The 23956-nt window shown below is 39.3% G+C and overlaps 1 protein-coding gene across 1 annotated transcript; it reads right to left on the bottom strand.

The window, feature by feature from the left end:
• Positions 1-10593: 10593 nt before the first annotated feature.
• Positions 10594-22188, bottom strand: si:rp71-17i16.5 (phosphatidylinositol 4,5-bisphosphate 3-kinase catalytic subunit gamma isoform). Its single transcript, XM_017681534.2, has 11 exons — positions 22086-22188; positions 18385-20348; positions 17745-17810; positions 17438-17663; positions 17263-17357; positions 16932-17078; positions 16064-16154; positions 15438-15568; positions 14206-14317; positions 13607-13764; positions 10594-11407 (listed from the first exon to the last, which is right to left on the bottom strand). The coding sequence occupies exons 1-11, from the start codon at positions 22165-22167 to the stop codon at positions 11150-11152; spliced, it is 3330 nt and encodes a 1109-aa protein (XP_017537023.1). The 5' UTR covers positions 22168-22188; the 3' UTR covers positions 10594-11149.
• Between the last annotated feature and the right edge of the window lie 1768 nt (positions 22189-23956).

The following is a 23956-nucleotide window of genomic DNA, read 5'->3' as shown; positions in this document are numbered from 1 at the left end:
TGGTCTGAGTGGTGTTTTTCACGTACTGAGGAAATTTATGTTGGTCACTGCATATGAATCACTACTTTTGGGCACCATTAGTACACATGCAGTATCTACTAGGCTATGGAATGCCCCTCAAGATGGCACTAGGGAGTCCCCTGATGGTGGTTCATTTCAAATGCAGGAAGGAGGGCAGATTAGATATTCCTAGCGCAAAGATCATCCCTACTTTAGACTTATGTCATTGTGAATGTTATTCGCACTTGCACTTGCTCTAAATTTTCTTTAAAGAACCATCCATTGATGGTTCTATCAGGAAAGTCACTCCAAGGAACTCTTCTAGTTTACATTAATGAAGAGCATATGACTATGTGATGGGTTACCGTTTGAGATCTTCTCCACGCAGGACTTCTTTACTTCTGGAGTTTGTTGGAGTTTGGCAGATGTCTTTTAGAGTATGTCAGGGTATCTGAGGGGCCTCCTGCATTGCACCCATCCTAGGGGGCTGAGGGACGCTGAAGCGTGTCATAGCAGCTTAGACACGGGCCATCAGCACTGAAAAGAGGGACCTCCCAGACCCAGCGTGAGCAGCAGGTCTGTGTTAGAGGAAAGCGGTAATGAGGACACATGTATACGTCCTTGCACACCAACACACAATAACACACTCATGCACTATAAATGTCTATCACCATGTAAACCGGCACATGCTCCAGAGCATTTTAACCCTTAGACATCCAGAGCTATTAGTGTCATTTTGTTATGCATATTACATTAACTAATTATTTTTTATGCTAGCTAATTATATCCTTAATTACATATTTATTACATTGAATTACATTATTTGATTTACATTTTGTATCTACAAACTCAAGGCTACACTTCTGACTTTGTCTGTTTGTTTTGAGGACAAAAAACGGCAAAAACATGACAAAAATGTACAATAACTTTTCATCAAATCCAGGTCAATGTAAATTATCTTCTAATTACAAACACAAATGTGACATCTATTAAAAGTGTAGCGTCATTTTTTACTGAATTTCTCCACTTGTTGCTATGAGGTACGAGTGAGAAATGAATCAAACGAAATGTAAAAGGAGGTGTTTCATTTTACATACACAATGAAGGGAGGTTTAACACTAAATCTGGGAGGTTTAAGATACTTTTTATGTCAGCAAACAATGTAAAACCCCTTCACACTATTAAAACTACCCCAAATAATTATTTTCAGAAGAGTTACATTTATGCAACCCAGAAAAAAAACAGACTTACTGTTCTTACTCTATCTAACCAATAAGCAAAAATGATTAATGTGCCTACTCCATGGATCCATGGATCCAGTCCATCACAGAGATCTTTTATACTATTTAAAGAATACAATATGTACTGTACAGGAAACTGTATACGTATTCAGTATTCAATTTCAAAATGTCCCACTCACCCCACCAGTGCATACATGCAAACTAAGCTGCAAAACAGGCCTGTTTTGAATTAATTGTTTTTGTGATGTCATGACAACAAGTGCATTTACAGTACATATAGTCATATGCAAAATTTGAACACCCTTAATCAAATTACCTGTTTCGTTTTTTTCTAAGTAAAAATCTGCAAATTTTAGTGTACAATTTCTATTTGTTTAACATATTACAAAAGTAATAAAATATAAAAGGTGTCATAACTTTTGCACAGGCCACTTTGCATGTATGTTTTTTCAATATATGAAATTCAGTAAAATTAAGAGTAATTGTGCATCAAAGTGTGCAGAAGTGTGTTCTCTGTAGAGAATGTATTCATTTATTTCATTTGACCAGAGGCACCCAAATGACTGTATAGCCTGTATCAGCTAAGCCCCGCCCATTCAGGTTGAAGTTATAAGGAATGTTTCAGCCCTGAGTGCTTTTTCAGTGGAGGGCAGCCAATTAGAAGAGAGCTCATTTATGTATATCAGTCTTAAAGACGCAGTTACAAAAACAGCCTTTTTATATCAAATGGATAACAAGAGGCAGGAAATTGGTCATGTAAAAATGCATTATCTGTTACAAAAAAAAACAAGTAAATATGTTTTTGGGCTCAATATATAACAAAAATTGTGGGATTTGAATACTGATGTAATGATTTCCACATCAGTTCAAGTTTAGGTTTACTGCATTTGAAAGCTGATGATCATATTCAAGTCAAAGATTGTTGTACACGTTAATGTTACAACAAAAATGAGAAAATTCATAATAACGACATGGAATTTTTCACCATACACACTGCACACACACACACACACACACACACACACACACACACACACACACACACACACACACACACACACACACACACACACACACAGAGTTGGAGGGCAGGCCTGAATTAGGTCAACACTCTTGCCAGAACTGTCGCTGTTTTGCTTTGCCTACCACGTGCACTCAGGCTACAATTTATAAATGTTTATTTTGAATAAATTTGCTTACAGATTTCATACATTCTCCAAAAAATTAAAAATAAAACAAGGAGGTTGTTGTGTGGCGTATTTCAGTTTGTACACCAATTTATTTTATGAAATGCTGACACATCCTTATTGGAACAACTCTGGAAGGATACGTAGTGGGTTGCTTGTGCATGATTTTTTTTGCTGGGTGTGTCTGCGTTCAGATCTGTGATAGAAACAACAGAATGTGACACTGTACACTGTGCCTGCGAGTGTGATAACCAGCAACACAAGACAATGACAGAGAAGTAAACAGAGGAAATGGTGCTCTACATGATGAAGAAACAGTTGAATGTTGTATCTTCTTGTTCCACCAAAGGGCCATGAATGTTTGATGAAAGGACTGCTACTGGTACTATAGCATCTTTCAGCTCGATCAGCTCAGATCAGAATAAGTTTGCTTTGCAGGCCAATGACCATGCATTTAATAGTCCTCCATGTTATTATATGTGAACCTCCTTCCGTGAGTCTGAGTGTGTCCTCACCTGAACTTGACCTTCTCATCGCTTTGTGTACAAATAGCGCTGACCAACAGTCATTAAAACAAAAGTTCTTAGATGGTTCTTGACTTGTCAGTTCCAATCACAGTCAATTCCAGGAGAAAGCTTTCGACTGGTATAGAACCTTATTATGTGGAGATTCATCACACTTAAAAAGTTTCCCTCGTCTTATTTACAAAAATGTGTGTTAAAGAACCTTCCAGTGAAGCAAAAGTGGTTCTTCTGTGGCTTCACTCAAAAATAACCTTTTTGGCACTTTTATAGGCTTTGCTATGTTCATTCCATCCATCCATCCATCCATCCATCCATCCATCCATCCATCCATCCATCAAAGGCTTCTTTAAATCATGATAAAGAAAAACACCTTTGGAACCCTAAAGAACCTTTCAGTGGATGGTTCTTTTAGGAACCATTTTGTGACATATGAGGAATCCTTTTAAAGTTTAAAGAATCTCCATGCACTGTTCAAGGAACCTTAAATTGGTATAGATCCTTTACATCATATAAAGGTTCTTTAAACCTTTAAAGGTTCTTCATACATACAATTTTCCTTTTTAAACGTGGTCCTTTAATAATCCATTGCATCACTAAAGCATGGTATTCTATGGCATCACTCAAAGAACCCTTTGTGGCACCCGTTTTTAAGAGTCTGTCTGTCTGTCTGTCTGTCTGTCAATCCCATCTGAAAATGTGATTCACTTGCTTCATTCAAATGTGTACATAATTCACCCATGAATAAAACATAACATTAATACAGTCAATATTGTCAAAAATAAATGAACTTTAAGATCAGACTAAGACTTGGCTGTGGATCAAGTAAATACATTATTTTGTTCAGTCTGTCTGTCTGTCTGATGGCTATTAACCTATTTGTCTGTCGATCTATCTACATCAGTGTTTTTTCTATTTAAAACAGAAATTCATGGTGTTGACGGTCTTTTCCATTCTTATTCATTCCCATGCCCTCAGGCTGTTGTGTTGCATTGAATGGTGCCATGCTTGACTGGCATGCTGGCACTGCCAAAAAAAAAAAAAGACTCATCAAGACTCAAAGTCATTACAGACTTACCTCTGAATAGAGAGCGATGTTAGTGTTCAGATTGTCCTCAGAGTGAGTACTGCACTGCTCCAAAAAAAGGAATTAGAGTCAGTGTGTGGTCTGACCATGTGCTCACCACATCAGTTACACTGAGTCAGTGCGTGTGTTTGAATATGCGTGAGACAGACAGACCGACCAAGAGGAGGAGGCATGGATGGAGAAAGGAAAAATCTAGAGGAAATGGGTGCAGACAGGAAAAATCTAGCTGTAAATACAAAGACCGGAATACAAAGTACTGAATTAATGAAAGAAAAGATGAAAAACGGGTGCAGGTAAGGAAGATGGGTGTAGATGGAGTGGGCGAGAAGCTTGCATGCAGGCTCGTCTGTCTGACGGCAGCCTCTCAGACAGCTCTGACAGCCCCCTACTCTATACCCCCCCCACCCCCTCGACACACTACCGACAACACCCCTGCACCCCTAAAAACACCCTCCTAATACCCTAATAATCTTCCTCGCAGTCCAGGGTTACGGGAATTGTTTGGGGTTTTTTGGTGCTTGGTCATTGCTCCTTTAATGCTGACTTGTGACTTTTGTCTGCATGTCAAGTGTTCATATAAGTTCAGATTTTTAAATATCCCTTCTCATGAACAGCAGATATTAAAGTAAATCTGCTGTTACTTGAAATAATGATGTTTATCATGTACTGTCGCTGTTAAATCAACAAACAAAGTGCGAATGTAAGTAATGGGCTGTTTATTGAGAAATGACTGGCATTCATTGAATTACTGGCCACTGACTGAAAATTTTACCAATGTTTTCTTCACACATCAGATTCAATGCTAGAATCTGGCTCATGCACAGACCGACACATAACGTAGGCCTGTGCTGTCAGTGTTTGCAGGCCTGAACCTTAGAGGACATCGTAAAAAAAAGGACCAATTAATAAGCTATATTTAGCTTATTCAGATTACTAACCGTTGTAAACCTTTGTATCTGAATTACCTCGTGCTGTACATAAGATGCATGTGCTCTTGATTGTGAGAATGAGCCACACTGCCCTCTGTAGTCATAAAAGTCTTATTGCAACACTAATAGAAGCCTGGGAGAGCATGTTTATTTCAGTATACACAGTATTAGGTGCATGTAGGGCACCTCCCCGACTCAGAGTCCAATAGTTATGTGTAATCAGAGAAAAACCCCTGAAAAGTGAGATTAAACATTTCACATTGTTGTAAACTTTGAGCAACCTTGGAAATTTATTTGTATTTTTTCCTTTTTTTAACATTTATTCATATTCTAAATATGAATAAATGTTGTTTAGATGGTGCTGAGTGTGATGAATATGATTAACTGACTTCAAAGTCTTTATATATTTGTTTTCTGAAAATGAAAGAATAATTACTTAGATGGTACTGTAAGTGTGCTGAATTTAAATAAACATTTCATAAATGAACATGAACTAATGTTACTTAGATGTAATTGTTTGTTTTCTGAAAATTATTCATTGGTGCAAATATATTACTGTATGTGTGCTGAATATGAATAAATGTTATTTAGATGTTGCAGTGTCTATACTGAAAAAAACAGCCATTAGGGGTGTACTTTGTGTACTTCTGCTGCCGGTCCCATGCCCGTATAAATGGTGAGGGTTACGTCAGGAAGGGCATCCGATGTAAAACTTGTGCCAAAACTATCATGCGGATCACAAATATGATTGCCATACCGGCTCGGTCGAGGCCCGGGTTAACAACGACCGCCTCCGGTGCTGTTGACCAGCAGGGTGCCAGTGGAAATTGGACTACTGTAGGTCGAAGACCATCAAAGAGGAGAGGAGGAAGGCGGGTTAGAAGGCAGCGAGAGAGAAGGAAAGGCAGGAGTGTGGAGGTTAGAGTAGGGACTCTGAACATAGGGACAATGACTGGTAAAGGCAGAGAGCTTGCAGACATGATGGAGAGAAGGAAGGTAGATATTCTGTGTGTCCAGGAGACCAGATGGAAAGGAAGCATGGCCAGGAACATTGGAGGTGGATTCAAACTGTTCTATCATGGTGTAGAGAGGAAGAGAAATGGAGTAGGGATAATCCTAAAAGAACAGCTTGAGAAAAGTGTTCTGGATGTAAAGAGAGTGTCGGACAGGATCATGAGCCTGAAGTTGGAGGTTGATGGTGTGATTTTGAATGTGGTCAGTTCATATGCACCACAGGTTGGTTGTCAGTTAGAGGAGAAAGAGGAATTTTGGAGTAAGATGGATGAAGTGGTAGATGGTGTCCCTAGAGTCCCTAGCAGTTCAGGGAAAAATTGCAACAGGCCCTTGGGGGCAGTGAGGAGCTACCTGAGGACTGGGAAACTACAGCTAATACAGCTTGATAGTGGATCAGGAAGTGCAGAGAATTAGTAAGGTGGAAGTGAGGGCAGCTTTAAAAAGGATAAAGAATGGAAAGGCAGTTGGTCCAGATGACATACCTGTGGAGGTATGGAGATGTTTAGGAGAGAAGGCAGTGGACTTTTTAACCAGGTTGTTTAACAAAATCCTGGAGAGTGAGAGGATGCCTGATGAGTGGAGAAGCAGTGTACTGGTCCCCATTTTTAAGAACAAGGGTGATGTGCAGAGCTGCAGTAACTACAGAGGTATAAAGTTGATGAGCCACACCGTAAAGGTATGGGAAAGAGTTGTTGAAGCAAGGCTAAGGCGAGAGGTTCAGATCAGTGAGCAGCAGTTTGGTTTCATGCCCAGAAAGAGTACCACAGATGCAATTTTTGCGTTGAGAGTGTTGGTAGAGAAGTACAGAGAAGGTCAGAAGGAGCTACATTGTGTCTCTGTGGATCTAGAGAAAGCATATGATAGGGTGCCAAGAGAGGAACTGTGATACTGTATGAGGAAGTCAGGTGTAGCTGAAAAGTATGTTAGGGTGGTGCAGGACATGTATGAGGATAGTGAGACAGTGGTGGAGTGTGCAGTTGGAGTGACAAATGGTTTCAAGGTGAAGGTAGGGTTACATCAGGGATCAGCTTTGAGCCCTTTCTTGTTTGCAATGGTGATGGAAAGGTTGACAGATGAGGTCAGGCAGGAGGCTCCATGGACCATGATGTTTGCAGATGACATTGTAATCTGTGGTGAGAGTAGAGAGCAGGTGGAAGAGAATCTGGAGAGGTGGAGGTTTGCACTGGAGAAGAGAGGAATGAAGGTCAGTAGAGATAAGACAGAATACATGTGTGTGAATGAGAGAGTTGAAAGTTGAAGATGCAAGGAGTAGAGGTCGTGAAGGTGGATGACTTCAAATATCTTGGGTCAACCATCCAGAGCAATGGACAGTGTAGAAAAGAGGTGAAGAAGAGGGTGCAGGCAGGATGGAGTGTGTGGAGATGGGTGTCAGGGCTGATGTGTGACAGAAGGATAGCAGCAAGAGTGAAAGGGAAGGTTTACAAGACAGTAGTGCATCCTGCTATGATGTACGGTTTGGAGACTGTGGCTCTGTCTAAAAGACAGGAGGCTGTGCTGGAGGTGGCAGAGATTTTCGTTGGGAGAGACAAGGATGGACAAGATTAGAAATGAGCAGATCAGAAGGACAGTGAAGGTGGAGCAGTTTGGAGATAAAGCCAGAGAGGCCAGGTTGAGATGGTTTGGACATGTGTTGAGGAGGAATAGTGAATATATTGGTCAAAGAATGTTGGAGATGGAGCTGCCGGGTAGAAGGAGAAGAGGTAGACCTCAGAGAAGTGTTATGGATGTAGTGGACATGGAGATGGCTGGTGTAAAAGTAGAGGAGGAAGTAGATAGGGCAAGATGGAGGCAGATGATCCGCTGTGGCGACCCCTAAAGGGAGCAGCCGAAAGAAGAACAAGTGTCTATACTGAAAATGAATGAATGTTGATTAGATGTTGCAGTATCCCTGCTGAAAATGAATAAATGTTGAATAGAAGTTGCAGTATCCCTGCTGAAAATGAGTAAATGTTTGATTAGATGTTGCAGTATCCCTGCTGAAAATGAGTAAATGTTATTTAGATGTTGCAGTATCCATGCTGAAAATAAATAAATGTTGATTAGAAGTTGCAGTATCCATGCTGAAAATAAATAAATGTTGATCAGATGTTGCAGTATCCATGCTGAAAATAAAGAAATGTTGATTAGATGTTGCAGTATCCATGCTGAAAATGAATAAATGTTGATCAGATGTTGCAGTATCCATGCTGAAAATGAATAAATGTTTATTAGATGTTGCAGTATCCATGCTGAAAATAAATAAATGTTGATCAGATGTTGCAGTATCCATGCTGAAAATGAATAAATGTTGATTAGAAGTTGCAGTATCCATGCTGAAAATGAATAAATGTTGATCAGATGTTGCAGTATCCATGCTGAAAATAAATAAATGTTGATTAGAAGTTGCGGTATCCATGCTGAAAATGAATAAATGTTGATCAGATGTTGCAGTATCCATGCTGAAAATAAAGAAATGTTGATTAGAAGTTGCGGTATCCATGCTGAAAATAAATAAATGTTGATTAGATGTTGCAGTATCCATGCTGAAAATGAATAAATGTTCAGATGTTGCTGTATCCATGCTGAAAATAAATAAATGTTGATTAGAAGTTGCAGTATCCCTGCTGAAAATAAATAAATGTTGATTAGATGTTGCAGTATCCATGCTGAAAATGAATAAATGTTCAGATGTTGCAGTATCCATGCTGAAAATGAATAAATGTTGATTAGATGTTGCAGTATCCATGCTGAAAATGAATAAATGTTCACATGTTGCAGTATCCAAGCTGAAAATGAATAAATATTGATTAGATGTTGCAGTATCCATGCTGAAAATGAATAAATGTTCAGATGTTGCAGTATCCATGCTGAAAATGAATAAATGTTGATTAGATGTTGCAGTATCCCTGCTGAAAATGAATAAATGTTCAGATGTTGCAGTATCCATGCTGAAAATGAATAAATGTTGATTAGATGTTGCAGTATCCCTGCTGAAAATGAATAAATGTTCAGATGTTGCCGTATCCCTGCTGAAAATAAATACATGTTGATTAGATGTTGCAGTATCCATGCTGAAAATAAATAAATGTTGATTAGATGTTGCAGTATCCCTGCTGAAAGTGAATAAATTATGATTAGATGTTGCAATGTCCATGATGAATATGAATATATGTTGATTAAATATTAATATTAAATATTAAATATTACTGTTGGCCCTGTACGCCCAAATTACAGAAGGGTCCTGCCTCCTCTTTGTGTCAAAGCTGTATAGAACTTCAATGAAAAGAAGAAATGGAACTATCCATGTGCTCATGAACTATGAGAGCGAACTGTGGGAGCAGCAATCGGATAAAGTTGTGTTCTCTCCTCTCTAAATTTGATGTCAGCAAAAAACAGTTACATTTAACATTTAACAATTACAAGTTGCTGTGCTAGCTGGGATGTGCAGGCAACTGTGTTTACAAACAAAACAAGACCTGAAAAGTGAGATTAAACATTGATATACACTTTGAGCAATGCTGGAAACTTATTTTGTATTTTGAAACTAAATAAATGTAAAATGTAAATATGTAAATATGTAAATGTAAATGTAAATGTAAATGTAAATGTAAATGTAAATAAATGCTTTAATAATGTGTAATATTCAGTCATATCTATGTGGTAACAGTATGTATGCTTTTGCATAAGATTTAAAGACTTTTGTGTAATGATTCATATTTTTTTTTGTACTTTTTTCTAGTGAAACTGATTCATGGCATGGTACATGCTATCACCACTAAAAACAACATGTCCTTAACATCCCATTTTAACCAGCAAAATTGCATTTCTTTCTTATTTAGATCATTTTTATATAACCAGACAGTCTCTAAAGAGTCTCTAAAAGCTCCCTCACAGAAAATTATGGTCCTGTGATGCACTCTTTAATTACACTCCTTAAATGCCCACACGCAACCAGTGCATGTGACATACTGTTCACATCCCTTTTAAACATCCCTGCTCAGGAACAGCAGACGAAAGAGAGATATTTGGCCTCAATCCGCTGTTGCTTGATATAATGATGTTGTTCAGTGTGTTCCCGGTTGCATAAAGAAACAAACCATGTAAGTACATGAGCAATAGACTATTTATTGAAAAATCAATGAGCACCTGCTCTAATGGTGCAGTCATTCAGAGCAGTTTAATGTGAAATGCTATTCTAGAGAAACTTCAGAATGGTTTGTGGTGGTGGTAATAGCTCTCAAGTTCCCTCACAGATAGTTATTACATGCAGTGGTTACAATGACATACCTGGATATGAATACATTGCTGGATGCCTGAAACATGGTTTCATGACAATTCTGAGAAGGTTTTGTCCGAAAACATATTTTTAAAACTCATTTATGGATGCGTGGTACATGCTTAATGAAGTAAGGAAAAAAGGGCTCCCAAAGCAAATGTACTGTATATAAAACCCCACATGCAGACTCATGTAGGTTCACTGGTTGTTTTGTGTTGTAAATAAAATATATTTGCGCCGTGATTCCTTTCACCACCACTGAAAAGAAGGTAAGTGTCTCTACAATGCACTATTTCGATCAGACCACTCCAAATGACATTAGGCCTCATTCACCAAGCTTTCTTAAGAAGAAATTTATTCTTGAAAAGTTACACAGGTTTCACAGAATCTACACACTTGAGCACAAAAGGTGGGGAAAACTGTGGTTTAAGAACACATCATGAATCCAACAAAGACTTTTTCTTAGGACATTTCTCAAGAACAAATTTAAGAACAAAACATAGTACATAGCAGTAAATGAGGCCCATTGTTTACATCTCGAAGATTGAATTATGCAGTATCAGTGGGCGTCCCCTTTAGAGAAACTTATTTGCTTTTATTTGTAGAAACTTGCATTAGACTGTGGGGTGTATAACTTTGTGGAGGAAAACAGCTTGATGCATTTATAAGCATTTTTTTTTTTCAAATTAGCTCATTATTACACTCATTCGCTAGAACCATACTCTGCCACATCATTCACTCATGGCATTCTACGCTGGTCTTGGTTCAACAAATCATTAACACCAATGTGAATTAAAGAAGCAAGGCTGAAATGCACTAAAAATAGTGTGCACATCTAAAGGCTAACACAACCACATCAGTCAAAGCTGAATCATCTCTACTCTATTTGATACTCTACTTGATGCCAGCCATCAAGTGAATCCACCAGTTAGCCTGGACGGTCCAGCCCTTCTGTTCACACAGGTCGATCTGCTGCAGGAAGTGCTGGCGTGCTTCCTCCTCGCTCTGTTCCTCCTGCAGAGCATTCCGCAGGTAGCGCAAGTCCTGCGCTGCATTCAGCTCGGGAATACCCGTCAGTAGCATGAGAGAGAAGAGCGTAAGCAGCAGGTGAGACCGACAGCGCAGAGACAAATAGGCCTGGATACACGTGTCCTATGACAACAGACAATCAATACATGACTTGGCTGGCTTAATGCCCCTTTACAAAGAAATAAAGATTCACTACAGTGCTCTGTGGTGTGTGCAACATTGTATTCATGTGCTGAATATGAAGAAACCTTTCTTAAGCTGCTGTTGCCACATGTGTGCTGAATAAGAATTTTTTTTATAACTGATGAGATATAAGCTTTTTGCCACTTTGTTGATATTCTCAGCCAATGTCAACAAATGTTTAGATAGTGCCATGCGTGCTGAAAATGTTGCTTTGATTTCACCACTGTATAAGTGTATGGGTGCTGAATATTAAGAAATGTTACTTAGACATTGCTGTATTGCCGGATATGACTAAATGTTACTTAGATGTCACTGTATTTTTTCTAAAATTGAATAAATGTTACTTAGATGTTGCAGTATCCATGCTGAATATCCATGCTACTCAGATATTGCTGTATGCGTGCTTGAATATGAATATATGTTGCTCAGATGTTGCTGTATGTGTGCTGAATATGAATAAATGTTGCTTAGATGTTGCAGTATCTATGCTGAATATTAGTGTTGCTCAGATGTTGCTGTATGTGTGCTGAATATGAATAAATTTTGCTTAGATGTTGCAGTAACTATGCTGAATATTAATGTTGCTCAGATGTTGCTGTATGTGTGCTGAATATGAATAAATGTTGCTTAGATGTTGCAGTATCTATGCTGAATATTAATGTTGCTCAGATATTGCTGTATGTGTGCTGAATATGAATAAATGTTGCTTAGATGCTGCAGTATCTATGCTGAATATTAATGTTGCTCAGATGTTGCTGTATGTGTGCTGAATATGAATAAATGTTACTTAGATGTTACAGTATCTATGCTGAATATTAATGTTGCTCAGATGTTGCTGTATGTGTGCTGAATATGAATAAATGTTGCTTAGATGCTGCAGTACCTATGCTGAATATTAATGTTGCTCAGATGTTGCTGTATGTGTGCTGAATATGAATAAATGTTGCTTAGATGCTGCAGTATCTATGCTGAATATTAATGTTGCTCAGATGTTGCTGTATGTGTGCTTAAAAATGAATTAACCGTAAATCATTAAAATCTAGCTCATATTAAATGCTGTTCATCAGCACTGCAGTGTAAAAGAGTGAATTTTGTTCCATGTCAGAAAAGTGCTTCTGTCCAGCTGTGAGTCAAGTATGTTTAAGTATGTTTCATATTTCAGCTCTCTGTCTCAACAGCCACTGCAGCACAGTGACAGCAGCAATCACACTGTGAGGCTGATGAATCTGAGGAGCTCACTTGTGGAGTTTTAGTCTTCCCTGAGTCTTTGAACTGGCTGGTTGAACTGGGTTGAACGTTCTCTAAAGCCAGACACACACTGCGCAATTTACGAAATCTTGTCCTTTGGTGACTCACGGTGTACATTTATGTAGACCATCATGCACAGACAAAGCCTACAATTCATATACTCACAAGGTGTGAAAAGGCTGCGCTCGACAGAGGTGCTGTGAAACAGTCTCCACAGACAGCTCTGTCTATGGATACTTTCAAATAAAGTTGTGTTGTTTAAATTGACATGCTGTTCACCTGAGTACTGAATAAACATGCTGAGTAACTGAAATACAGCAGTTCAGTTAACCACACTGTACAGTGCAACTAAAAGCAAGCAGTGATGTACACAATAAGACAGTACGGTCTATTTAGAGCCTATTTATAAGCCAGTTTTGAAAACCACAGTATTAACACATATATCTTGTTATTCTATACAGTCAAACAAAGAATAGTCTGGACATATTGACTTTGGTGACAAATGCCAACTTTTTATCTCTGTTTTACTAGCCTATGTGTCTCCACCCATATTGGGAAAGTGGCTGTTCTTGTGTTTATGTCTGTTTAAAAACAGACTAAAACCACACAGTGAATTCTGCTGAAATTTTAAATTTGCTGTGAGCAGAGGCACAAATAATTTTCCCAGATTGCAAAGGCCCCTTTTAAGAGGCCAATGTGTCCTGCCACACTGCACACATTGGTCAAATTGTGGAATGGTTTGAGGGTCATGACAAAAAGTTCTCATCATTCTCCTAGTCTTTGAATTCCCCAGATCTCAATAGAGTGGCTTGACCTCAACTTGAGAGGTCTTGTAGTGCCCATTCCTTGGTGGGTAAATGCCCTACATTCTGTTTCCAGAGAAATACTGACCTTAAACTTGCGGAAGTACAGGCTTGATTCTCCTTTAACTCTGCCCATGACATAAAGGAAGTCAGGCGTGAGGACAAAGGGAACCCTCTCTCTACTCACACCCAAAAAACTCTTGGTGTTGCCCAGAATGTGTCCAAAATCAATGTGAAAAAGGTTCCCTTCGAAGAAAAAAAAACATCAAGAAAAAAGAAAAAAGAATGTAGATGCTCAAGTCAATTATCCAAAGCAAAAAGGTCTTATTAGGAACTAGCAATTACAGCAAATGCTGGTCAATTTAGTTAAAAACATCCATTCTGTCTTTCTTGCAAGCCCTGCACCACATGGGGCTGAGTGCTCTTTAGAGCTTTCTTGTACACAGCACTGTCTTAGCATTTCTTCTTCTTATAGCCAACCATAATAATATATAATACTAGCACATTTCATGTAGAGCTGCACTTTAATGTACTCTAACTCTGCAGGAGCTCCTTTAACACAGCTGGACTCTTAACACAGCTGTGACTTTTAACAGCAGATATTTATGTCACAGCTTGAGGGTGTAAAAGCACATTTATTGAAACAGAAAGTTGAACAGAGTCACCTGAACTCACTCGTTTTCTTACCTTGATTTGTTATCATGATGTTGTCATTGTGACGGTCACCTATGCCCAGTACATATGTGGCTACACAATAACCAGCACATGAGTTGACAAACTTCTCCATTGCATGGTATTGCTGCAGCATCATGAGAGAGGGGTGGGGGAGGGGGGTGGGGGTGGGGGGGTGTTAAAGTCTGTATTAGTTTTGAGACATTAGCACTGACTGCTTACAGTTAAACATAAAGGGGTGTGCTATGAATAAGGGATCAGATTTGTGAAATTAATGACAAATGGACTGCCATACAGTAGCACTCTGTGGACCCAATGGCACTTGAGCTTTAGGTCACAAACTGACAGGTGGACATTCTTCTTGATGTTCTTATGGTGGAAAGCAGTGTTAGCTTTATGCCAGATGTAGCAGGACCCATGTCTTCCAAAAAGTTCCACTTTTGACTCATCCGTCCATAGAATACTGTCCCAAAAGTCTTGGGGGTCATCTAGATGTTTTTGGCAAATGCGAGATGAGCATTTGTGCTCTTGTCTTGCGATGCTCCCATGGATGCTATTTTTGCCCAGTGTCTTTCTTATTGTAGAGTCATGTGCCTTTACCTTACCTAAGGCAAATGAAGCCTGCAGTTCTTCAGATGTTTATCCAAGTTCTTTAATGACCTCCTGGATGAGTTAGCAATGTGCTCTTGGTGAAATTATGGTAGGCTGGCCACTCCTGGGAAGATTCACCACTGTTCCAAGTTTTCTCCATTTGTGGATTATGACTCTCAACTTTTTCCAGACTGGTAGATTTCAGTGACTTTGGCATTGGGCATAATGTATTGCTATTTAAGGCCTTCTAGCCTGCTTCACATTGCCAGACTGGTTATATTTAAGTGATGTTTAGATTTAACATGTTTGGCAGTAATGATGTCTGAATGTGGCTAGTAAAATGGAATCAACAGTCAACTGAATTAGATTAAATGTTTTATTTAGTAGCTAAGCAGGAAATTACTTTTTACATAGGGCCAGGTAGAGATGAACTGCATCTTTCCTTCAATAAATGAAATCATAACAGCATTTTGGGTTATCTTTGAACATTGAACATTGAAGTGTGACAAAAATGTAAAAGATGGAAGAACTTGGGAAGGGGCAAATATTTTTTCACAGCAATGAACATCACTGATGAAGTGATGTACAATCATGATGAATTAAGAAAATAATAAAACAACTCGTTATTTTTTTATACTGAGGAACTTTCTTTATACCTTCTCTTGTAGGGGACACGTTTCCTTGAGCCATTCATACAGGGCATTATTTCTGAATGCTCCTGTTGTTCCTCCTTGATTTCTCTGAATAGCAGCAATGGTAACAGCATCTCTCACAATTTCAATCATACCTGCATTAGAGAAGAATGCAGATGTTATACTGCAATCAGAGTTGTAGGCAGCACTCTCTTGTCTCTATTCTGACTTCTATTTTCTATATAGACTCTGACCTTGTGATATATATATATATATATATATATATATATATATATATATATATATATAAAAATAATATATTGATATATAAGATGAAAACATTGCTCATTTTTTCAAATAAAAGCATTTAATGTAGTATGTAAACACTGTGAAACATTTCAAAGCGGACCATTCATGCCACAGTCCATGTATGAAAACTAAGATGCAAAAAACAGCTGGTTTTGAATTCTGCATTTTTGTGATGTTATACATTTACATAAATTCACATATTCAGTTTACCGCAGTTTAGCCCCTACCACTCACAGTGAAGTTCTGAAGAGTTCTAAAAAGATCATTTAGAAGAGTGAAAAACAGCCTGTTTACTTCTAAGAGAAACTAACAAACTAAAAGAAACATGTATGTTGAAATACCAATGTTATATCCTGTAGATATACAGCCGTAGGGCACAAGGTTCAGATCCAGGCAATTTTCCTGCCAAATTGAGTCCATCACCATCAGTGTCTAAAATGCGATATAAAAATCATACATAACTATTAAACTTCTGGAATAATATTTTTTTTCTCTTAAAAAAATGAAATGTAACACAAATGAAAGTGACCTTTTAAGAGACTAAAAATGAAGGGTGTTATACACACTCAGGGTGGGAGAAAGAATCCAAAGTTTTGGATCAGGCTATGAAAATGACTTAAGTAACCTCATAGGTATACAGTAGCTATATTAGGGAGCAACCAATACAAGTGAATTAGCACTGCGAAAACATAACATCTGTGTATTTTATAATTACATGTAACTTTTTAAATATTTAATTTAGATTCATTTTTTTCTCCACTTTCTCCAAGTCCAACTCTACACTCCAAGTAGGTCTTTCTCTGTTATACAGTGATACCAAACAGGGACATATGAAGTAGTGTTTTCAGATTTCATTAAATAAAACCATGTAATGAACTTGTGTAATAAAACCATGAAAAAATTATGTTTTATTGTGCTTTTACAGTATAGATGGTTTAAGATTTAACCCAAGAACACACCTGTCCCACCCATACCCAATCAAGCAAGCAACAGAGTGTGACCAAGAAAAAGAGAGAGAGAGAGAGACAGAGGGAGATAAAAAACATGCACTGAGTGGACTAGTACAGCAGTTTAGCATTTAGAGTGAGACTAACCAAGTAACAACTGGAAAAGGACTGAAAACAGGACCATTGTATCCAAAAGCAGACACCTGGCAACCTTAAAAACCATCCACTGCATCTTTTTGAACTGTTGATAATCACAGCCTACCTGGATGATAAGCATGTCCTGTCTGAGGTCATCACCTTGTTTGAAGATTATACCTACTGGAGCACCAGCAGGTGCCTCTGACTCCATACAGGAGAACTCGAGCCAGAGAGGCTTCTTCTTGGAGGCCATCACTTTGCATTCTTTGAACTGTGAAAGTGGATGGTTTGGGTCTGGTTACGAGCAGCTAACTCTTGAAAAACTCAGAAAGACTCAGAAAAATCCTTATGAAAATACCTTCTTAAATTTTGGAAATTCTTTCAAACTGTGATTTATCAAAGTTAAAGTGGTATAATATAATTAATTTCCTAAAACAAGAAACTACAGAACTCACAAGGAGTGCTCCTGCTCTGACCCGGGGATCAAAAGGCACCTGGAAGTCAGGAGGAAAGCTGTACTCCTGCAATATTTCTCGCAGTTTCTTGGCAGCTGATATAGACACAGACAAACAATGATATATTTTTTTCTGTAATTTCTTTGAAATTTAAAAGAAATGGTGTCCTTATTACCTGATGATGTTAGGGATGTTTTTTCTGGATATAGCATTTTCACTTTGATGGCAACGTCATGTAGGGTCTTGACAACTTGAACTTGACACTGAAAGCTTGTTAGCATGGCCTCGCCACAGCCGAGGAGATAAGCTTCCAATATGACAGCCATTCGCTGACGAAAAAATGGACAACCTGCCACCTCACTCCGCAAGTACCAGAAAAAGAAATGCCCGACACGCTTGCTCTGTTGAACAGATGTTGAAGGTTAGAACATGCTACACTATTAGCCTCAAATGTAGCAATTTTGGGGGAAAAGGTAAATTACCCTGAGTGCCCTTTGGATTAAGAATCTTGCCAGAGAGCTGTCATGGTATGGCTCTACCTTCAAGGTCTATGGCAAAGACATGACAACATAACACACACACACACACACACACACACACACACACACAAACACACACACACACACACACACATTTTCTGAGCCGCTTCTCCCTCAGGGTCGCGGGGGACAACATAACAGTGCTTAAAAAATAACACAAAAGCAGGATGTGTAATCTGTACATGTACAAATTAAAGTTTTGGTAGACTACAATCTCAACCAGGCACAAAGTTCTTTTTGATGTACACATTAGCTTTTTATATAGATGATTCACTTAAAACAGATTCTTCTGTCTTGGATCTAAAATAGTTTTTTAAATAGCTTTTTAAATAGAAAGTGCTCAAACAGCTCTAGCTGGCAGAGACATGTTTCATCTCATGTAATGGTTCTGATGGAAAAAGTTTGGGAAGTTTGGAAAGCCAAAAGGTATAGACGTTTGTGAGATACCGGAAGATGACGATCTCTCAAAATATGCTGGACAACGTTTTTAACACTAAACCAAAACTTTTGCAACAACAGCTTTTCTTTGCAGAAAACTCAGAACTCATCAGACATCAGAATATGTTGCTTAAGCTTTTTTTACCTGGACCAACTGTAGCAGGTACCTCAGTACCTCCTCATTGGACATCATCTCCAGCCTTTGAACAGCCAATCTCCTGACCTTCTCATCTATGTAGTCAACACTCAGCAGCTCCAGAGCCACAGGTAATTCCAAATCTTGAGGCTTCCAGTGTCCCAGTAGCCAATGAACATCCTGAACAGCACAAGGCGTCAACCAGTCTACAGTTCGGAGAAACTGTGGAAGGTTTGAAGCATAGCGAACACTCTCTTCCCTGAATCTCTTCAGACGATCTTTGACTGTAGGTGTTGTTGGAGAAGTCATGGCTGGGGAGGATGGGTTGGATCTAGCCACAGGAAGAGGAGAGATGGGATCTGATGAAGGAGATGCTGCACTAGGAGGACATGTGGTATCAGAAGACATCCTGCTCTGGGGCAGAACAACAGGAAAGCTGTAGTGATCCAGCAGAAATGTGATTGCCATGGATTTTGCCACATCAGGGTTGGTGGCAGTAGAGAGTTTGTCGGCCTCATATGTGTATGCTTCTTCATCTTGTTCTGAGAAAGACCACATATGCAATGTGTGTGGCCCCTGGCTAAGGAGAGACCTGTGGTCAATCAGCTGTAGGTTTACAAAATATAACACTTTCCCTTTTCTTTTCTGGAAGTCTGAAACTTTGCCTCCAGTAGAAGAGGACCTGGTTTTCCTAGTTGGGGTGGCAACCATGCTGGAATTAATAGTGAAGCCTAGTTTAGCTCCACGAGGTATATCCTTGAGAGGAATATCAAACTCCAGCCAGGTGTTCCACAGAGCCTCTTCCGCAAAGACCTTCGACAAAGAGCAAACCGATGATACCACCTTCCTGCCATAAATAATTGTAGCTTCCACATGGACCAATTCGGGGATTTTACTCGGCATATCAGGTATATCGAATCCTATGAGCTTCACCCTAAATTTCCTATCACAATCCCAAAGCGATAACATTACAATCTCATCAATTTCCTTGCCCTCAAATGAAATTTCTTCATGGGCACTAGAGAGACCTGTGAGACTGTCAACCTCACGCCAGCATTCCTTCCTCACTGAATCATCTGGAAGTGATGCGACAGCAGCCACTGTGAAGTGAAGCTCCAGGACATTCTTCAGGCAGTGTCGGACCCAGAGGAACTCTGAGAGTTGGAAGTCTCCACAGAGATACTCCTCTCTGCCACAGATTTTGAGAACATGATCATCTGTCCATTTCTCAAAAGACTGGCCTTTTGATGGCAGTGATTCCCAAATGGCCATAAGGAGATCGCAAGGGGTATTGCTCAGATCAGCTTTAACATTAAAGCTCATGCTATTATAGTGCAGTGTTACTGGTAGCTTGCGCTTGAGTTGATCTTGCTGGTCTTTTGAGAGTGGTGCAGAAGTTGTCCAGGGCTCTGTGGCATACGTCACAGGGTGGCGTCTTTTTAGCTCTTCCTTGCGTGGTGTGACAAACTTTCTACGAGCAAAACTCAGTTCACTTAAACGATTAGCTGCTGCACTGTCTAAATCATAACCAATCAGCTCATCCAGAAAACTCTGGTAGGACACCCTCTCCTCTGAGTTACCATGCTTTGCCAAGACTGTGATCCAGACTGTCTGATGTCCTTCAGGATCCTGGAACCAGGGTGCATCCAAGGTTTGCAGGACCTGAAAGTCATCGTAAATTTCAAATTCATCTTCACCTTTTGTGTATAGTAGTGTATATTTCTCAGGATCCAGCAGGCCAAATGGGTCTGGAAGCCTGCTGGTCTCCTGGATGAGTCTGCAGAGCTGCAGGCGGAGGTGGTGGACAGTGCATTGAGCTGGGAGTTTGACTTCTACAGTTTCATGGCCTTCTGCAACCCGCACCCCATCCCTTCTTGGTAACTTGCATAAAAACACCAGAGAATTGTCAAAGCAGAACTCTTTAGCTATGGAGACTTTCCGCTGATACCGCTCCCACTGTTTCTCCATACTAGCTGGAACAAAAATAAAACTTTTAGAAGACATTTGCTCATTTTGACATAGTAAACTCTGTTCATTCAACACTATTTGAAAAATGGTACTGTCCAAGTAAATCCCCTATGGTGTAAACAATGTAAATGTTCCCCTCAAAAGTGTAACATGATCATGGAGGTCCATTGAGTTTTAAAGGTACCCTACCATCACCTTCCTGGAGAAAAGGGGCATATTTGTACCTTTTTAAGTAGCAAAATAAAGTGAAAATCCTAGAATCAAGACAGGGGGTATGGAGTGCAATACAACTGCGACAGAATATGGCACAATTCCTTAACTAAAGGTCATAATGAACATTTATCCCTAAGCCTTGGGCCTCATAGCCACAAAAGGCCTCACATTAACAGGCTAAAAAAAACATAATGTACTAACTTTCTGGCCAATTACATCACCTATATTCCTGTCATTTTACAACCCTCCTTGAAGTAGATGAATTTGATGATTGTGTGCGCATTGAAAGAGTCCTTAAACTCAGTCAAAACTTGGTGAAGAATCTGTCTTCTGAGGATAAAGACTACTGTCCTCAAATCTTTATCAGTGTAATGAGAATTTTTTTTGCATTAAGCCGGACCTTCTTTTTGAGTCCGTGTGGGAGCTGTTATGTAAAGATTATAATCATCATATTTAGCATATTATTTTCTCCTGACTTCTTTCAAATTTAAACACCCACACACCCACACACACACCCACACACACACACACACACACATCTTCTAAACCACTTCTCCTTCTGGGTCACGAGGAGTGCTGGAGTTTTTTTCTATGTTTTTATTCTAAGATTATATTAAGATTATATTTGGTGAATGGAGGAACAGCAAAGTAAGAGTTTCACTGTACAGTGTAACTGCCTGATTCTACTGTGCATATGATATTAAAACTCTTGAATCTTGAATCTAAAAGAATACAAATTGTAAACAATCCCATGGTGATAATGTATGTTTTACAAGTTTTGATAATATTACACATTTCACACATTCTAGTTATAATCCTTAAAATCGTTGACCTTATAAATGTGCTCTAGGAGTATTAACTTCTCCTATTTTGAGTTAATAATAAACAGAAGAATAAATGGTTATACGCTACAGGCATCCACAAACCAGTTCTGCCGCATTTGCTTGAACAATGCACCAGGCTTATACTTAAAATCAGTTTTCCCTGCTTACAGTTCAGAGCACTTCCTCATATCAAATGTTAAATGTTATAGAGGCATACTGTCAGTCTGGGGCAACATAAAGCTAGACAAAAACCTCACAATGTAAGCAGCTTGAACATGAACGAACTGAGAGAAATGATATCACACCTATCTGCTTTTTTTATTTTCAAAATCTAAAAAATGAGTGTAGGACTGGCAAATTCTGATTTTTTCAGGTATGCCCACTTTTAATGCTTGCTAAAGAGAATCAGCACTTCAATTTATCTTTCCTGTAACGTTTCCAGAGAAAGAGTTGTTTTATCATGCTGACCCAGCCTTTTTTCCCCCACTAGACAGCACAGCTGTTCACTGTATCATTTTGTCTGAAAGGTTTGCACAATTGGACATAGCCCACCTCTCTGATTCATCCTCCCTGTCTCCCTTCAGAAGCAATCACATAATGTGCATGTCTAAAAAACAAAAGTTATCTGCCCTTGCTATCAAAATGACAGCTTGGTTTGCATTCATTTATGTAATAAGTGAGAACAAATAACTCAAGAAACCTTACCTGTGTTTTTGTCCTTAGATCCAGTCAGTGTCTCTGGCTTGAATTCATGTGTACTGTTTCCCTTATGGTAAGAGTTCAGCATGATGGGAATGTTTGCATGGTTCAGTCCTTTACTTCCCCATTCCTTTCACCTGAGAAGACAAATCTCCTCTAATACTTCCACCAACTCTAGTTCTCTATTATGTTTCCTGGAAACACATCATGATTTTTTAATCTCGTGTACAGGGAACTTCCTCTCACCCTGGCAGTTCAGGGTAACAAACATTAAACGTATTGTCTTGTAATGTATCCCTCCCTCAGTGTATGATTCACAAAGTGTGGTTCATCTGTGCAAAACTCAATAGCAAACTGTTCATATTTGTAATAATAATAATTGTGTGTGTGCAATAACTCAGAGGGACAATAATTTACATAATTTAAATCATTTGAACTGCTTTATACTAGATGTTTCATATTTACTATCACAGTCTCCACCACTTTACTATATTCATAAGTACTTAAATCTCATGTACATATTGCAAATTTCTCTTTATCTTTGTTTTAAATTATTAAAGTGTTTATTCTTTTACATAAATGGTTGCAACTGTAACAACTGCAATTTCCCTCTGGGATCGATAAAGGATTCTGATTTAACACCATCTGGCCTGCTCTTCTGGGTGATAAGCTCACAGTGATGTAAGTAGATACCCCCTTGTGTCCTGGATTGTTGACTACCTGACTGGCAGACCACAGTACGTGTGCCTGCAGCACTGTGTGTTGGACAGAGTGGTCAGCAACATTGGAGTTCTACATAGAACTGTCCTCTCTCCCTTCCTCTTCACCCTCTACACCAAGGACTTCAGCTACTGCACAGTCTTGCCACCTTCAGAAGTTTTCTAATGGCTCTGTAATAGTTGGATGTATCAGCAGGGGTGATGAGGATGAGTACAGGGCGATGGTGAAGGACTTTGTCGCATGGTGCAAGCAGAACCACCTGCAGCTCAATGTGACAAAGACAAAGGAACTGGTGGTGGACCTGAGGAGGGACAAGGCACTGGTGACCCCTGTGCCCATCAGGAGGGTCAGTGTGGACACTGTGGAGGATTACACATATCTGGGTGTGTATATTGGCAATAAACTGGACTGGGCTAAGAACACTGACGCCCTCTACATGAAGGGCCAAAGTCGTCTCTATTTTCTGAGGCACCTGAGGTCCTTCAACATCTGCCAGACTATGCTCAGGATCTTCTATGAGTCTGTGCTGGCGAGTGCTATCCTTTATGCTGTAGCATGCTGGGGAAGCAGGCTGAGGGTGGCAGACACCAACAGACTCAACAAACTGATCCACAGGGCTGGTGATGTTGTGGGTGTGGAGCTGGACTCGCTGAAGGCAGTGTCGGAGAGGAGGACGCTGTCTAAGCTGCAGGCCATTATGGACAATGACTCCCACCCACTCTACGACACGGTGATGAGACACAGGAGCACATTCAGAGCAAGACTCATTCTACCGAAATGACCATAGAGCGCCACAGGAGGTCATTCTTACCTGTGGCCATCAAACTCTATAACTCCTCCCTCAGTGTGTGATTCACAAAGTGTGGTCCATCTGTACTCAATACTCAATACCAAACTGTTCATATGTGTAATAATAATAATTATGTGTGCAATAACTCAGAGGGACAATAATTTGAACTGCCTTATACTAGTTGTTTAATATTTATTATCACAGTCACCGCCACTTTACTGTATTCATAAGAACGTAAATCTTGTGTACATATTGCAATTTATCTTTATGTTTGTTTTAAATTATTAAAGTGTTTTTACTCTTTCACATAAATGGTTGCAACTGTAACAACTGCAATTTCCCTCTGGGATCAATAAAGGATTCTGAT

The sequence above is a fragment of the Pygocentrus nattereri genome, chromosome 9 (assembly GCF_015220715.1).
Source record: "Pygocentrus nattereri isolate fPygNat1 chromosome 9, fPygNat1.pri, whole genome shotgun sequence".
NCBI lineage: Eukaryota > Metazoa > Chordata > Actinopteri > Characiformes > Serrasalmidae > Pygocentrus > Pygocentrus nattereri.
Note: the sequence above shows the minus strand (reverse complement) of the source record. Positions and strands in the feature narration are given on the sequence as shown.

Excerpts from the sequence above, each read along its gene's own strand:
- si:rp71-17i16.5 (XM_017681534.2), bottom strand. The coding sequence starts at position 22,167 with ATGCTGAACTCTTACCATAAGGGAAACAGTACACATGAATTCAAGCCA. Across the intron at positions 20,349-22,085 it reads ATCTAAGGACAAAAACACAG|CTAGTATGGAGAAACAGTGG; the intron begins GTAAGGTTTCTT and ends TTTTTGTTCCAG. Across the intron at positions 17,358-17,437 it reads AACATCCCTAACATCATCAG|CTGCCAAGAAACTGCGAGAA; the intron begins GTAATAAGGACA and ends TGTCTATATCAG.